Genomic DNA, 17,766 nt, shown 5'->3' on the forward strand with positions numbered 1-17,766 from the left:
GCACCCACACAGACCGTAGGATGAGCACCCCCTGCTGGCCTCACTAACACCTAAGTTTTTCCCCATGAGATCTCCCATCCAGGTACTGACCAGACTCAAACCTGCTTAGCTTCAGTGCACTCTCTTTTATTTCTCGCTCGCTCGCTCGCACTCACACGCACGCACGCACGCACGCACACACACACGTTAGTGCAGCTATCATTATGAGGACTATCCATAGACATCATTATTTTTATACTGTAAAAACTATAGATTCTATCCCCCAACCCTACCCCTAAACCTCACAAAAAACTTTCTGCATTTTAACATTTTCAATAAAACATCTTTTAGTATGTTTTTTAAGCGATTTAAATTATGGGGACACTAGAAATGTTCTCATAAACCACATTGATAGCATAACACCCTTTTACCAGTTTGTAACCTAAAAAAAAAACACTTAAACCTGCCCACAAACACACACGCACACACACACACCTTAATCTCCATAATCTACAGAATATGTATTATAGTAATTCTATATATAATTCTACTGTTTTTTATGTAAAAAAAAGTTTTGCATTTAGTATATGCATTTTTTTTTTTATTATTTTCCATATACTAAATGCAAAAGGAAGTATTATTATAATTTTTTTTTATCACAGTTTGAGTATTTTTTGTGCAGCGTCAGACTTAAAACTCACTCACTTACTAAATGGAAGTGAATGGGGCCAATCTGTAAACGATAAACGTTAAAATACTCATTGATTCAATAGTATAGGCACAAGCAGGTCTGGACTGGCAATCTGGCATACCGGGCATTTTCCCGGTGGGCAGACACACTCTGGGGCTGCTCAGGGGCGGACTGGCCAGCAGGAGAACCGAGCAGGCCGGTGGGTCAGCCGGATGGGCCGCGATAAGCAAAAATTAGCCACCGCGTATATGCAGAAAAGGACAGTCGGGCTGATTTCTCTTCCCAGTCCAGCCCTGGGTACAAGACTTAAACAATGTATTTGTTAACATGACTAAGTGTATTAAAAAATATTTTTGTGTTTTAAAAATGCTTAATAACCTTTTCTGTGATAAGTTATATCCAATTTTACAACATATTTGCCATGACGTCATAACGGTTTAAACCTTATATCATCCATAAAAACTATAATTTAGACAACTTTATGAATGTAGCTCAAATAATACAGTACAAGTTTTAACAGAAGAATTCATGCACAGTAAGTGCTTTTAGAAAATTTAAAGCTTCAAATTTCTTACACCCTTTAAACCCTCCAAATTTTTTGTCCCATTTACTTCCATTTTAAATGCCTCACTGTAACTTAATTTTTTTAAGAAAATAATTTTTGTGATAATCAACATTATGCAACAAATGCTGTTGATTGAGCTTAACTTGAAGCTCAATCCATTAATTGAACCCTAAATATTCCTTTAATATTCTATATATACATAAAAAATACTTTTACTGTTCTCTAGTTCATTTTAATTAAGTTGAACTACATGCCGTTCTACAGCATGGCGGTTGCTAACAATGCTTGCTGAATTTTCAATGTTGTTTTCACTTTCACAATCCCTGCTAGCAAGGGGATGCACAGAGTTAACCAGCTGCAGATGGTAGTGCTTGGCAAACTAGGCCTCGCCAAATACAATAATATGTGGCTATACAGTATATAAGTATATAAGTAACACAAGTCTCCTATTATACCACCTAGTTTTAATGATCTATGTTGAGTTACATCATGTGACTAAACAGACACTTCCATCTACTTACATGTCACGTCACATCCACTGAATGACAATTATGTCTCATATCTCAGCACTTTAAAAAAGGATTATATTCACATGCTACCTATTGACTGCATGTACTGTAAGTGTAAAGATAAATTATGAAAAAAATGTATGGCAATCGAACCACATCCATCCACATAATAGAAGGTGACTATGAAAGATCTTTGTTTTGAGAGAGAATAACTTTATTTATTTTTTATAAAAATCAAAGAGTCACATGCATCCATCCATCCATCCATCCATCCATCCATCCATCTATCTATCTATCTATCTAATAAATAAAATATGGAGAGTGTAACCTCTACCAAGCTTGACAAGAGAAGACAAAGCTTGACAATATGTATTATTATTATTATTTTAGAAAAGACAATACATTCAATAAGCATATAAAACAGTCTCAACTTTTAAAAAAAAAAACAAAAAAAAAAGTCCCAGTGAGGGGTCAGAGTGACTAACCCCAAGCTCTTCCCCTTTCCCAATGTATACGGCATATGCACCCTGACGTCATGGATCAGCTGACTGGTTTGTTTTGCTTGGTAAGACGGACTTCACAGAAGCAAGCCGACGACAGGAAGGAGACTGTAACGCATCACTATTTCGGTATTTTGAAAAAGCCCACAACAGATCAAGATCCGCTCAAGGGGGAGGGAGATATAAAGAGAGAGAGAGAGAGAGAGAGAGAGAGAGAGAGAGGTTATGCTCCTTTGCCTAAAGAAGACGTTTATACATTTGTAAACATGCCATCGGAAAAGACGTTCAAACAAAGGAGGACATTTGGTAAGTGCACCGATTTCAGATCACTGTTTTGCGTGTCTGGTATAAAAATACATTAGATTGCGTTCATTTTAGAGCATGATATTTTTTGTTTTGTTTACGACTGTTCTTTGTATTTGTGATCATGTATACAGCCATGGACAGGAACATACTCTACTTATTGTAAACAAGTGTGTAGACCGGTAATACATGCGTCGTGTATTATAATACGTGTATTTGGGAAAAGGTCACGTTTTGTTGCGCTCTCAAATCAACCAAGATTAGATAGGTTTGAAGGGGTGTCGTCCGTTTATAGTTGCTATCTAAATGCACAGACAAAATATAATTATGTAACGCCAACGCTGAATCCTAATGATGACTCAAACAACACGGAAGAATCGAATTTATGTTATTTTTCAATCTACCGTAAACCGATTCTGTCGCAACGTCTTTGTTTGTGGGCAGATGTTAGCGAAAAACAGCACTGCAGGATTGGGGGATGGGACTCGTCGTTTAGTTATTTGAAAAGACTCAAGTAAAAAGAAAGAAAGGAAACTGCCATGTAACGATTATTCGAATAGTTGCTGTTGTTTTTATTTTTGTGAATATTCGGCCTATTATTATCGCCTTAGCTATCTGTTACAGGCCAATTAACGTCGTTATGAGCTGTTTTCTTTAAATGTTGACACTTTTGTTTGTACTCAATTGGAAAATAGTAGGCAACCTAGTGAGCTGCCTACCTAAACTCATACTGGGCATTAAAGCGTATGTGTTTTAGTAGTCAATCCAAAAAAAAAAAAAAAAAATGGACACACTTGCTCAATATACACATTTGCACGTGGGTTCATATACTGTATGATCAACATGTGGCGATGTGAGCACAAGACCAAAGGGCCCCCAGATTTCCGTCTTTACTAGATTGCCTAAAATTCTTTGAAAACATGTTGTTTATTCCAAATATGTGTTTACCAGACACTTTAGATGTAATTTTATTGGTTTATGGGCGCTGTAGCTACTGACCTGTCCTCTCATGCTTAGTCATATCTTTAGTTCAGAGTCAAGTTATCATGGTTTACAAGGAAGTTTCTGTTTCGGCTATTCATCTCATTAAGAGAAGAAAATGTGGAGCAAATTATCTTACATAAAATAGGTAAACTAATTGTTGAAGCAATTTTGTCCAGTTTAACAATAAACACTGGTGCTGTTGTTGAATATTTTCATAATGGCCTAAAAGTGAAAATGGCAGTAATCTGTATTTCAAATATCTGATCAGTTTTCCAATACTACTGCTCTGGCTTGTATGCCAAAAGCACAAAGTTCATCTGGAACAGACTTCATAGGGTTGTTTTCTAGGCAAAAATCCTATAGATTTACATTGAAGGAGGGACCTGGGCCATATCTAGCAACAACAACTAGATCCAGTAAAGCAACTACACAGCAACATTTTAAAACTCTCAAAACACTTTAGAAATGAATGACAATGCCCTGGCACCAACTCACATTACCCTAGTATTGTGATAACTAGTTTTGTAAACACCACTTGCTTTCTTCGAATGTTTGGTTGATACTGAACCACCTATAAAACGTGATTAAACCTGAGCCTACTGAATGTATTGATATTTGAGCCTCAGACCCACCCAACCTCTCCAGTTAAAATGTCTGTGGTTTATTGCATTTGTGTATTGTGATCTGCCTGTATCTAATATCCGGTCCTACTTCCTCTGTACAGAGCAGCGTGTGGAGGATGTACGGCTGATCCGGGAACAGCATCCCAACAAGATCCCGGTAAGCAGATTATATGCATCTGAGGAGGAAGGTTAAAATTGGTAACCAGTAGAAAAGGCATATTTAGTTTGGGAGAGTTGTGGGTTCTATGTTTCCAGTATAGACTCATACTGCAATGTCATTCTTGTAATGTGATACTCTCAATTGACCTTCCATTAGAATATGGTCATACTTGCTTGTTTAGTTGCTGAGGAAGTTACATAGAATTGCTAAACACATTTACAGTTTGGCCTTAATCCCATGGCAATCTGCTTTTATAAATTCTTAGCAGCATGTAATGGACATAATGGTTCAATCTTGTTAAAATCTCAAAAGAAAGCAGGACTATACACCTAGTAAAACAATTAACATATGAATATCTGTGTTTGCATATATGTATAGGGCCCCTTTTAGTCACTTAAAGACCAATCATTGGTATTGAGGCCTGGGGTCACCTCTATTGACAGTGCCTCAGGGTTACCAGTGTCTATTGTTATTCAAGCTGACCAGGAAAATGTGGCAATCAACTTTTACTTTCTGCTGAATAGACACCAATCACCACCCAGAACATCTGCTTTGAATGGCACATGATCTAATACATTTAGTGTTGTTTTCTTTTTCACTTACCCCAGTTATATACAAATGTTTCTGTTTGCTTGAACAAGCCTTGCCTGAAAGTTTAAAATACTTGGGGAAGTAAAGCTTGAAGGATTGACTAGCCCAACAATCATATATATATATATATATATATATATATATATGATACAATGTGTGAAATGTCAAAATAATAGTAGAGAAAATGATTTATTTCAGCTTTTATTTCCCAGTGGGTCAGAAGTTTACATACACTTTGTTAGCACTGCCTTTAAATTGTTTAACTTGGGTCAAATGTTTTGGGTAGCTTTCTACAAGTTTCTCAAAATAAGTTGCTGGTATTTTGGCCCATTCCTCCAGACAGAACTGGTGAGTCAGGTTTGTTGGCATCCTTGCTTGCATGCTTTTTCAGTTCTACCCACAAATTTACTATCAGATTGAGGTCAGGGATTTGTGATGGCCACTCCATCACATTTGTAAATAAATAAACAAATAAACTCCAATATCTTGACTTTGTTGTCCTTAAGCCATTTTGCCACAACTTGAGGTATGCTTGGGGTCATTGTCCATTTGGAAGACCCATTTGCGATTAAAAAAAAAAACACTTACTCCGCTTGGTCCCCTCCACCCTCTAACGGACGACAGCCGCACCTTGAGATGTTGCTTCAATATATCCACATAATTTTCCTTCCTCATGATGCCATCTGTTTTGTGAAGTGTACCAGTCCCTCCTGCAGCAAAGCACCCCCACAAAATAATGCTGCCATTATGCTGGAGGTCCACAATTTTTTTTTTCTGAGGTCTTGACTGATTTCTTTTGATTTTCCCATGATGTCAAGCAAAAAGGCACTGAGTGTGAAGGTAGGCCTTAAAATACATCCACAGGTGGAGTGGTGGTGGCATAGTAGGCTAAAGCACTAAACTGTAAAGCAGAAGGTTGTTGGTTCGATCCCCACAGCCACAACCATTGTGCCCTTGAGCAAGGCACTTAACTCCAGGTTGCTCCGGGGGTACTGTCCCTGTAATTAGGGCTCTGTAAGTCACTTTGCATAAATTGTCTGCCAAATGCGTAAATGTACACCTCCTTTCAGAAGCTAATTGCCTAAAGGCTGGAATTTTCCAAGCTGCTTAAAGGCACAGATAACTTGGTGTATGTAAACTTTTGACCAATTGGAATTGGGATATAGTCAATTAAAAGCAAAACAATCTTTCTGGAAACAATTGTTGTAAAAATGACTCATGTCATGCACAAAGTAGATGTCCTAAACGACTTGCCAAAACTATTGTTTGCTAATATGAAATCTGTGGAGTGGTTAAAACATTTATTGTAATGACTTCAACCTAAGTGTATGTAAACTTCTGACTTTAACTGTAGATAGATAGCTTTTTTTTCAACTGCTTTTTTAAAAAAAAACGTAGAGACAGGTCAAAATGAATTTTTGTGGTAATCAACATTATGCCACAAATGCTGTTGAGGCATAATTTTGAGCTTAACTCGTATTAAACCCATAATAGACCTTATTTACAGCAGCGCCATCTTTGATTTTTGATAGGAATAATACAGATAATAATGACATTTATTTAGTGCTTTTCAAAACACTTTACATAGTATTGGAGGAATCTCCTCAACCACCACCAGTGTGCAGCATCCACCTGGATGATGCGACGGCAGCTGAACCAGAACACCGACCACACACCAGCTATTGGTGGAGAGAGTGGAGTTATAGAGCCAATGAATCAATGGGGATTATTAGGAGGCAATGATTGAGAAGAGCCAATGGGAGGAATTTGGCCCGTGCACCAGGATTACACTCCTAATCTTTACGAGAATTGTCCTGGGATTTTTAATGACCACAGAGAGTCAGAACCACGGTTTAATGACGCATTCGAAAGATGGTGCCTTTTTAAAGTATTGTGTCCCTGTCACTATTCTGGGGCATTAGGACCCACACAGACTACAGTGTGAGCACCCCCTCCCTAATGCCTCCCTAATACCTCTTCCAGCAGCAACCTTAGTTTTCCCCAGGAGGTCTCCCATCCAGGTACTGGCCAGGCTCAACCCTGCTTAGCTATAGTGGGCAACCAGGAATGACAACGAGGCACAGAGGGATAGCAGTACAGTCTCTTTAATGGGCTGTATTGCCGTTAAGTGTTTTTGGATCATTCCGCAGACAAAACATTGAACACATATATTTCGAAGAACATTCAGTAGACCAAAGTTGTGGAAAATAAGATGGGATCTAGGAGTTTTATACAGCTTTGTACCATGCGTGCCATTGAAAAGATGGTTAGTCTACCCTTTACAGCCTTGTTTTCATTCCCATTAAAAATCAAATATAGCGCTATCGTGAATAAGGTCTATATTTATTATAAATATAGTAATGGTTTAATAATTGGAGTTTGAAATTGAGTGTATTCCATGGCCTGTTTGAACAATCCATCAATTATAGTCTGTGGAAATCTGGGGATTTTGGATCATCCATTGCAGGAAAACCGTTAGTCGGACCAGTTAGAAAAGTCATTGCAACCCAAGTCAACAGTCTGAAGGTCTGTGCCGAGTTTGGTGGCTGTATCTTGAAAGCTCTAGTAGTTACAATTTGACATTTTTGGTCTTAGTTTACAGATTCTGGAAAAACCCTAATAAGTGTTAAGTGCAGAACAGTGAAGCCAACATAATTTAACTTATTGATTCTATTTCAGGTGATCATTGAGAGATACAAGGGAGAGAAGCAACTGCCAATTCTGGACAAAACAAAGTTTTTAGTTCCTGACCACGTAAACATGAGTGAACTTATTAAGATAATCAGGTAATGTCTGCAAGAGATGTATGGATTTCTTCCTTTTACCTCTTTCCTTCCATTTATTAGTTTATTTGTCTGTTCATTTATTCATCCTGAAAGTCACCTTAGTCTGCTAACTTGGTTTCTATAAACATGAATTTTTTCCTGCTCATTTAAATTGCAAAGTCATAGCAAATTAATCCACATCATTCAGTTTGATCTTGAATTGAATCCTGAAACCTTAAAAAAAACGGAAACATGACTTGTTCTTCATGTACCTCAACTGATGTTAGACTTGAATGTGATGCGAGACTGCTATTGCATCTCTATTTTATCTTTGCTTCCAATAGGAGACGCCTCCAACTGAACTCCAACCAGGCTTTCTTCCTGCTTGTTAACGGTCACAGCATGGTATCTGTGTCTACTGCCATTTCTGAGGTCTGTGAGCGTGAGCGAGACGAAGATGGATTCCTGTACATGGTCTATGCCTCCCAGGAGACATTTGGATTTGTGGGCTCACAGTAAAAATTTCATATGATTGGTTTTCACTCTCGGACTATGATAAACAACCTATGTTGAACCCATGTGACCTATCCCCTACATATAGCCCCTCCCCTTTCCCACCCCTTCCCAACAGGACTGTAGGAACCAGCTGAACTTTCAGTCCTTTTGGCCCTGATCCCAACTCAATCCAAAGCTAAATCCTAAATTCCTTCTCAACCCTTTAACTTTGACTTCCCTATTTGTATTGTCATTATGGATGAGGAGTCATCTGTTTGGTTCTTGGTTTTATGTCAGGTCTTGGTTAAGCTGGGCAATGATCAAGTGTGTTTAAATAAGACTTAACTCAACGTAAAGCTTGAAAGAAAGACTTCTGGGTATCAAGAGATGGGATCATCATGGCGGTTCCAAAAATGATACAGCATGTCTAGATGAGGTGTCTAGTGTAACGTTAGGCAGTCAAATAGTTTTTATGTTTGGTCCTGAATTTCAGGTCCAATTCAGGATGGGGTCGGGTTGCTGCCAGCGCACACTAGTGACTTTCAACCCCTCCCGTTCCTTGACGAATATTTGGCTTTGTGGACTCCTCTTTACTCATTTAGTTGGGCAAACTTTCTTACTCATAGATGTCATAAAAAAAAACTGTGTTTTCTGCTAATAATTGCATTCCATTTCCTGCTAGATGCAATTTAGTCTTTTCACGTCACCCTTGAGGTTTCGCTAATTGGGTCGTGAGCATAATGGCCTACTTGCCTTGTTGACCTTTTTTAGTGTGTTCCACAGAAAGTAGATGTTACATGGTACACACCTGATGAAAGGATAAAAGAAATCGCAATTATTAAAAAACAACAACCCTGCTTGTATTGTAGGATGAAGCTTTATAATGCAAGTATAAAAAGGACAATAAAAATAATTATCTGACAATGGTACATTGAAAGACAGCTTGAGCGAATGAATGCGACTTTAGGGACATGCGTACAGTGAAGCGACCGTGGCCCAGGTAGACAGGCCGGATGTAGCCTGGTCTATATGGAACTGCTTCTGAACGTCCTTGCTCTTTTAGAGCACGCTTTTAGTCTTCTCAGTTTTACTAGAGAATTATTTATGCCTTTATAAATGCATAACCATGAGCTGTTGTACTCTTTCCATCTATATGTCTTTACAGTTAATTGTAAAGATAAGCTTAGATGCCTTCTCTCCTGAGCATTTGTTTGCTATTTAATTGTCTTGCTCTTGTTTAAAGAGATGTTATTTTTTAACATCTCTTTATGTTATATGCGATTTTATTGTGCAATTTACAAAAGTGACTGTTTGAATGAGGGTTTAACTAAAATGATCAACCCATTATCAAAGTCATTTCTGCATTTCTCCTGCTCACAGATGTCAGATTTACAGCAATATCACACTTCTATTTCTGTTGGTATTTTAAAAATAAAAGAGGAATATGCATCCTGTTTTGCCTTTTCTTTGAATTCCCATAACACTTCACTTTAGAAATGTTAAAGCTTCTGTTATTGAATATCTTGCATGAAAGTTTCCTACTACCTGATAGATATTGCTGAAATAGATGTTGGTCACGGAAGATTCAAAACAGATCATTAATCTTTGTAAATCGGTCTGTAACCAGCAGAAACAAATCTGACCACAGTTTGTGTGTTAGTCAATAAGAAAATTTGGCGGCTGCTCTCAACCAATGCTGAGTTTGGGGTGTCTACCTGCAGGACAGGGGGAGTGTTTGGGGAACCTATTTAAATTTTTATTTTATTTTTGCAGTTTCGTTTGGTGATGCAGAAATTGTTTAAAGCTGTTTAAATTAAATTTGTATTGCTGTTGTTGGATAGTTATTTTGATTTTTATCACCATGTATCTGTTAGGTTTAGGGAAAACATTTTTCCTGTACAATGTTTTATGATTAATCCATGTTCAAAGTGTTCTATCGAGGTGTGGCAACCAAACAAATTGCATTCACAGGAATTATCAAAACAAATGTATTTTCAAAAGTGTCAAATTGATACATTATATAAAAAATTCAGCATTCAAACTTCATTAAACATTCACCTCTGAATACAAAATTGCAGCATCTGCATTGTCATTTTAGGTCAAAAGCTTTCTTGCAATAATACTAGACATGAGAATACATACAGGCAACATGCAAAGCCAGCAATTGCAAGATCTTTGTAATTAAAAATTACAGAAACGTTCTGTAAAAAGCAGCTACTGTATATGCTGATCAAATACTTTGATCATAAATATTACCATTTGCTTGTAATTTTCCAAACAACACTGAATGACAAAATGGAATGGAACCTACTAGGTCTTAATTTAAGGTGTGAGTTTTGCCCCTTTTTGTTTTTTTTACAGTTTAGAAATACTGCTTTGATATTTTTAGTATGACAAAATGATTTGTTTCCTTTCACATGTTCAGTTCCCAATTGAGATATAGAATTCCACAAATCTCCAGGCAATTTGAACAATTTTTGTTTCAGTTTACAGTTTTTCTCAATTGCTTTGGCTCAGTTCTCAAATGTTTTTTTTATTTCCCAAAACATTAAGTTCAGATCTCTGAACAATTCGCTTCTTTTTCACATCAGATTGGAATTTCTTATTGATTTGAGCAACTTGCAAATGCTTTGGCACATGTGTGCAAAGAGTACATACAACTGTCTGCAGTTTGGACAACAAATAATTGCATATGGCTTGTTGATCAAAACTGATGACTCGATTCTCACTTACACTGTCAAACACTTCAGAACTTCTCAGACATTTTTTATTGTGTAAGCCATCACATTCAAAACGATCTATTCAATTATCATAATTAGTATACATGAATGTATATTCTAAAATATATCTGACATTGACATTGTTCGTAATGTTTGCTAAATTGGCACTCTAATTGCATTCACAATCTAATTGCAAATTACCTCTAATATGAATCAACCATTTAACCATTTAACCAATCAACTTTGGAGTAGTATATATATATATATATATATATATATATATATATATGTCTATATATATAGATTGCCCACAGCACAATCACTGCTGTAGAAGTTTTTGAGAATGGAGGACATTCACAACCCTGAACTGCAGCAACATGCTCATGGAAGAGCAATTGGAAGGCGTGTAAGAATACGTGGTGGTGGTAGAGGAAGAAATAATCGAGGAAGAGGTGGAAATAGAAGAGTCAGAGTCTCTGATGAAATCAGAGCCACACTTGTGGATCATGTCATAAATCATGGTTTAACAATGGAAGAGGCTGGTCGAAGAGTACAGCCTAATGTAAACAGGTCCACAGTGTCATCAATTGTGCAAACCTTTCGTAGGAAAACAGGTAAATATGTTTTTTTGTTTTGTTTTGTTTTACAGTATGTAAAGTATTTTTACAGTATAAACAACAATATTGTAAAGGTAAATGCAAGTCTATTTGTTTATTCTATAGAACTGCACGACAACCTCGAGCTGGTGGCAGAGCAGCAGTATTTAACCAACTGCAAGAACAAGAAATTTGCAACATGGTCATAGCCAACAATTCCATCAGGCTAAGAGAGATCCAAAGTGCAATCATAAATGACAATAATGTCTTTGCAAATATAAATTCTGTCAGCATTTCCACCATAGACAGAGTTTTAAAAAGACATCAGATGACTATGAAACAGCTCTATAAGATGCCATTTGAGAGGAACAGTGAAAGAGTCAAGGCGCTATGGTACCAGTATGTCCAGGTAAACCATTGGTGTGCACTTAGTGAGTTTTCCTGTTTTTCTAAGATGCCTGTATTACTTTACTGTAAGTTTCAGAAACCCATAAGAAAAAACATTTACTGTTACATTTTTTTCTGTGTTTCTTCATAGAGAATCATGGAGTTAGAAGTACATGAAACGACCCACATTCTTGTTTTTGTGGACCGAGGCTGGGTTTAATCTGTCCAAAGGCCGGAGACGTGGTCGCAATCTCATTGGACACCGAGCCACAATTGACACACCAGGCCAACGTGGGGCCAATACTACAATGTGTGCTGCCATTTCAGAGAACGGTGTGAGCACACATATTCCACACATTGGGCCCTATAATACCCAACTTCTCCTGGCCTTCCTAAATGCACTTTACAGAGACCTGATTCCAGAACAAGAAAGAGGTTTAGTTAGACCACATTTGCCTAATTATGTTGTTGTCTGGGATAATGTCAGCTTCCACCGAACCAACAGTGTTAGGGACTGGTTTGCTGCACATGAAAGGATAACAGTGGAATTCCTTCCACCATACTCTCCATTCCTAAATCCAATAGAAGAGTTTTTTTCAGCATGGAGGTGGAAAGTGTATGATCATAGACCACAAAATCAGATTTCTTTGTTGGATGCCATGAATGCTGCATGTGAGGACATCACAGCTGACCATTGCAGGGGATGGGTGCGGCATTCAAGGAGATTTTTTCCACGGTGTGTGGCAATGGAAAACATCAGATGTGATGTTGATGAAAATCTTTGGCCTGACCAACGTGAGCTGACAAGATGTCCACCAAGAATAATTTGTTTGTTTTGTTTTTTTCCCATGAATGTTATTTGTTGTTTGTGTATTTGTGGTAATACACAAATATGAAATGTAAAGTGAAATCTTGTTACTCTTGTCAGTTACTTTACATGTACAGTAAATACACTTGTATTGTGTATATACACATGAAGTACAAAAATAAACACTGTAAAAATACAAATGTTCATAGACTTTTTTTTTTCTACATACTACTGACTTTTCTCAACAAATATGAGATTTGTTTACAGTAAACCCTTAATTTTCATGGTTGACTGTTGTGGTGAAAAAACAACTAAACATTTTGACCAGTGTGGCTCACACAATGACAAAAATACTTTAGATTTTGGTGGCCTTGGCCAAATTATTGACACAATAACTAGGTTTTGAAGCATGAATGTTTTGGGTGGGTAACTACATTTTGCAGACATGCTATAAAGTTTTGAAGTTCCTGCAAACAGTTGTGACATTTGCACTCACAGTTTAGAGAATGTTAAGACTGTTTCGAAAAATGTGCCAAAGCAATTGAGAAAAACTGTAATAATTGTAGTGAAGCATACAGCTTGACTTTTGCCACCTCAAGTGCACGGAATTTATTAATGTCTTTAATCTGAGCACAATGGTGACATGGCGCTTGTTTCTCTTTTATGAAATTTTATGAAAATAATATATCATACACGTTTCCAAAACCTAGGCCATTAAAAAATATACCATGATTACAGCAAAAAAGGCCACATACAAATAACATGTATAACGCTTAAGAGGCCTTTCAGGCAAAATCTGTAATGGTAGTCAAAAAAAGCAACGTGTCATTTCCACTTTCCTCTTCAAAGTTTTAAAAATGCCAAGTTAATGCCACAAGACTAAGAGATGTCCATAAAGAATGCCAGAATCCTATTCCCAAAGGTTTGACTTATAGAATCTAGTGTTTTAGCTATTGGTGTGACTACCAATAGCAAAAACACTTTGCCATAATTGCACATTATTTGGCGAGCATGATTGGTTGGTAAACCCGTTCTTGTTTTGCTTCCAAGAATGACTCGTGCAGCAAATGTTGACACCACGCACTGGCTGCTCCACCACGACATACTTAGGCAAGTTTGAAGTGTGACTTAAACAGTGTAAAGAAAACTGAAGAATACAAATATAAGAATGTTTGCTTGCTTCTCTGAACATCCCTTTACAAAGATCCATGGTGCCATGTGCAAGATCAAGCCTCTATTCTGTGGGACATGGGTTTCATTGGAAACCATGACTGATCAAACTCGATCACTTAATCCTCCAGCAAAAAGATTCTTTCATGCCTTTGCTCAGTAAGGTCTTGCATTAAGTGTATTTACACACTGAGGAAGGTGCAGATCCAAACCAGTTCTTACACATCATTTATTCCCCAGATTCCTGGCTGTCTGACTGTGGAGAATATTTCAGACGAAATGTCCCTGCAAAAAAATAAATTACATATATATATATATATATAGTATAAGTAGGGTTATTTTCAAATTTTTCCCCTAAAAAATGTTATGTTGCTAGGGTAAACTGCCATGATGCTAGGGTGTTCTGGGTGGTTGCTAGGGTACTGCTAATTGGTTGCGATGCTGTTCTAGGCCAGGGCATTGCTATTTGGTGCAACATGATTGCAGCTGTTGCTGGTCTATTTAGGTGGTTGCTAGGGCACTGCTAAATGTTTGCTATGGTGCTCTGGGATTTTGCTAGGGCATTCCTATGTGATTGCTAGGTTGTTTGGGGTGGTTTTTTTACTTCTAATTGGTTGCTACACTGTTATGCATATTTGACAGAGCATTGCTTTGTGATTGCTAGGCCATTTGTCATGGTTGCCAGGGTGTTGCTATGTTGCTAGGGTGTTCTATGTGGTTGTTAGGGCACTGCTATATGACTGTTATGCTTTTCTGGGTATTTTCCAGGGTGCTGTTTTGCAGTTGCTAGCCCTTACAAACAATCTAGATTTCTGGCAAACTTGCTGCAGACATGCCGCAAATCACCTTCTCCTTATTTTCACATGCAAATGACCTCTTGATTCACTGTAGTTGTTTGCCAGAAGTTTGCAGGTCTTCAGCAGTAGTGGTGAACCTGCAGCAAACCTTTGGCGACAACGAAGAGTTTGCTGCAAAGCTCATTTGCATGTGAAAATAATGAGTGGCAAATTTGCGGCAAGTTTGCCAAAACTCTCAATTGTTGCAAAGGAGGGCATTTTTGCGGTTGCCAGGGTGTTGCTATGTGGTTGCTAGGCCATTTGTGGAGGTTGCTAGGGGCATTGCTTTGTGGTGCTAGACAAATTATGTGGGCACATGATGAGGACAGACACGGATCTGCGTATACTGTGCTGAAATTTGCATCATATGCACTGTGTGTAAAATGTAGTGTACCTATGATACCCACCAAGCCAAAATGGTGGAGGACGAGTTACAGGTCAAAGTTTAAAAGTAACATTTTCTGTGTTAAAATTATTTCTTCTATCCCAGCTTAATATGCAGAGACAACTTAAGTAAGCTATTCATAGGTTAATTCTCTAAGAAATTGCAATCACTGAATTACTGTGGCGCTTTGAAAATTGCTTGTTTTGAGCGACCCGCTTAGACCCGCCATGACAACTTTACTCATCCACTGGCATGAGCTGGGGGCGGGACTATCTCTTTGTTTGACCAACGGCAGATGGGGCGTATTCAGAAAACTGTTTTGAAAACTCCATTTGGTGGTGCAAGTGGTGCAGAAATTACATACTTCAGCTTTAAGTACAAGCAAAAGTAAAAGTGACTAATAAAATAACAAGTCCTTTACCTTGCTGTGCTGAGTCCATTGCTGGCTGCTTGCAGTCTTGTGCTCGATGCCCACTCAACCCACAGTTATAGCAGGACACATTTCCCGTTTTCTTGTGCACAGAGCTTCCATTTCCTATCATACCATGATGTTGGTACACACCACCCACTCCGCCGAGAAAACCCTGACCTGGTGGACACACAAGATTCTGTTGCAAGTCATGTGATTGGCTGCTGTTGTAGATGGGTGGGGCCACCAGAGGGTATGAGAAAGGGGAGGCAGTACCACTTCCTGTAAGGAGTGGGCTGAAATGTAGCAAAGGCCCTAATGTGAATACCGAAGTTCCCGAAAACGGGTTTGGAAAGTATCCAGTGTAGCTAGCCGGCAACGCACCGTAGGACCCACAGTTACCACTACAACCACAAGAACTACAAACACATAATGAGGAACTAGAGTTAGAACTGTTTGTATGTGAGGCGTAGCCAGTATTTTCTGTGGACGCTGGACTAGAACTGGGTGTGACAGCAGGTGTACTGTTTACAGAGTAGGTGTTGCCATGTACCGCCGCCATTGGAACGGTGCTCGCCGCCGCTATGGGTACTCCACTGACAGGTGAGAAGGAGGCCCTGGAGGAGGAGCTTGATGACGGGCAGGACATTGAGGTGGAGAAAGGGTAAGATCCTGAGCGTGGAACGGAGGAAGACACTTGTAGGTGCAAAGGAGGGTGGGAGACATGATGGTGCGTGTTGGAAGTGGAGGTGAGAGCAGTGCTGGTTTCAATCATGAGACCAGGAGGGAACGAAGCATTGTGAGGGGCCCACAAGGTCCTGACACATCCTGGTGCCCAGGTGAACTGTCATGACTCAGTCCAGGGAAGATATTTTCAAGTCGGACACCCACGGCAACTCCGGAACCCATCGGTTTGGGATGTTCTTCAGAACAAAGAGGGGGTGGGCGGGGTTTGCGGGGGGAGTTGAGGACCCGGCCAGGGGAGAGGAGGGGCTGGGAGGGAGGGGGTAAACTCATGTGGGAGGGAGAGAGGGAGGGATCGTTTTGGACCGGGAGGACTTGGGCAGTGGGACGGCTGGGACCAGATACTGCAGGATTGAGGAGAAAGAACGACCGCTCTTTCTCTCTGGAATCCAAACCAGATTCCGCACCTGAAAGAGTTTATAAAACAAAAATCATTAAACAGCAGTGTACTTAACCTTCAACCAGGGTACAAATCCAAAATATCTTTGAATTTCTGCTTAAATTGTTTATGTTAATTGATCATGATGTATTAATTGATCCTAGAATAAATAATTGATGTATTCTAGGTACACCTTTAAAACAGAGCTTGGTCTCCACTATTCCTTAATCATTTGACCAATACATTTCCATGACTAAAAATCTGGCATGGAAAATTCATGGAAAATAATAACTTAATCTTATAATATCATTGAAAGCAAAAGTAATGGAACTTTCTGTCAATATATATATATTTTTAATTGTGTTCAGCTCTATAATATTTATGTTTTAAAGTACTGATAATATATTATTTATAAAAATGAAAAAATAAAAAATATAGGTGTAATATGTAAATTTTTTTGTGTAATATTCACATTGTTTTTTGCCAATGTGTGAACGGCTTATAAAGCAACTTCAAAAATGTGACCTTCCAGGACTTCCTAGGTTGCCTGTTAAAGCCTGTAGACTGATTTTCATGCAAAGGGAGCGGGTCGTTTTTCTGGGAAAATCCAAAGGATATGACGTTTATGCTCGCTCCCGAGAGCCTTGCCTCAGTGCTTCCACTATTCAACAGCGACAACAGATAGTCTGCAACACTAGGTAATGTTATCTTAGAGATGGAATCCAGCAAACGTTCGGCTTCCAGCACAACAACGACTCCTACACAAACTCGGTCAGCCAAAAAAAAAATGTATCTGCTGAATCCCATCTGGCTAAGCGGGAACGTGATCATGGTCGAGCGAAAACTAGAGTGAACATTGGACAGGTACGCTTACATAACTGCAAAGCATGTGATATATAGTGCCATAAGGATTGATCTGTGTAATTTTAGCTCATTTGATTTTGCCTACACATCAACTCGTTAAACGTAAATCTGTAATTATTCAGCAAGGTAAACTACAATAACACATGAAATGAATGCTAGACAATGTTATTTAAGATACTGCAGAAAGACCCATTCATTAGTGTAACGTAACTTGGTTATAGAGAAAATATATACATTATATTGTAATAAAACAATAGCGCATTAATATATCAAAATGTCAGTAGTGATGGAATCACATCAATA

At 38.4% G+C, this 17,766-nt stretch overlaps 2 protein-coding genes across 3 annotated transcripts in view; one reads left to right on the forward strand and one right to left on the reverse strand.

Annotated features, from left to right (window-relative positions):
* Window positions 1–2,241: 2,241 nt before the first annotated feature.
* On the forward strand, window positions 2,242–11,111 carry LOC127640152 (microtubule-associated proteins 1A/1B light chain 3B-like). Of its 2 annotated transcripts, XM_052122570.1 has the most exons (4): window positions 2,287–2,550; window positions 4,256–4,311; window positions 7,585–7,691; window positions 8,015–11,111. In XM_052122570.1, exons 1-4 carry the CDS (start codon window positions 2,511–2,513, stop codon window positions 8,187–8,189), a joined length of 378 nt encoding a protein of 125 aa, XP_051978530.1. In that variant the 5' UTR covers window positions 2,287–2,510; the 3' UTR covers window positions 8,190–11,111. The 2 variants fall into 2 exon arrangements, with proteins under 2 accessions (XP_051978531.1, XP_051978530.1); XM_052122571.1 differs by lacking the exon at window positions 8,015–11,111 and having other exon boundaries at window positions 2,242–2,550; window positions 7,585–7,695.
* A 1,630-nt stretch (window positions 11,112–12,741) lies between these two features.
* The window catches only part of LOC127640148 (zinc finger CCHC domain-containing protein 14-like), a 38,480-nt gene continuing 33,455 nt past the window's right edge, over window positions 12,742–17,766 (reverse strand). The window contains 3 exon segments of the mRNA XM_052122564.1: window positions 12,742–14,131; window positions 15,489–16,265; window positions 16,268–16,627. Coding sequence (XP_051978524.1) covers window positions 14,076–14,131; window positions 15,489–16,265; window positions 16,268–16,627 — 1,193 coding nt within the window. The 3' untranslated portion in view covers window positions 12,742–14,075.

This window comes from Xyrauchen texanus, chromosome 49, assembly GCF_025860055.1.
Source record: "Xyrauchen texanus isolate HMW12.3.18 chromosome 49, RBS_HiC_50CHRs, whole genome shotgun sequence".
NCBI lineage: Eukaryota > Metazoa > Chordata > Actinopteri > Cypriniformes > Catostomidae > Xyrauchen > Xyrauchen texanus.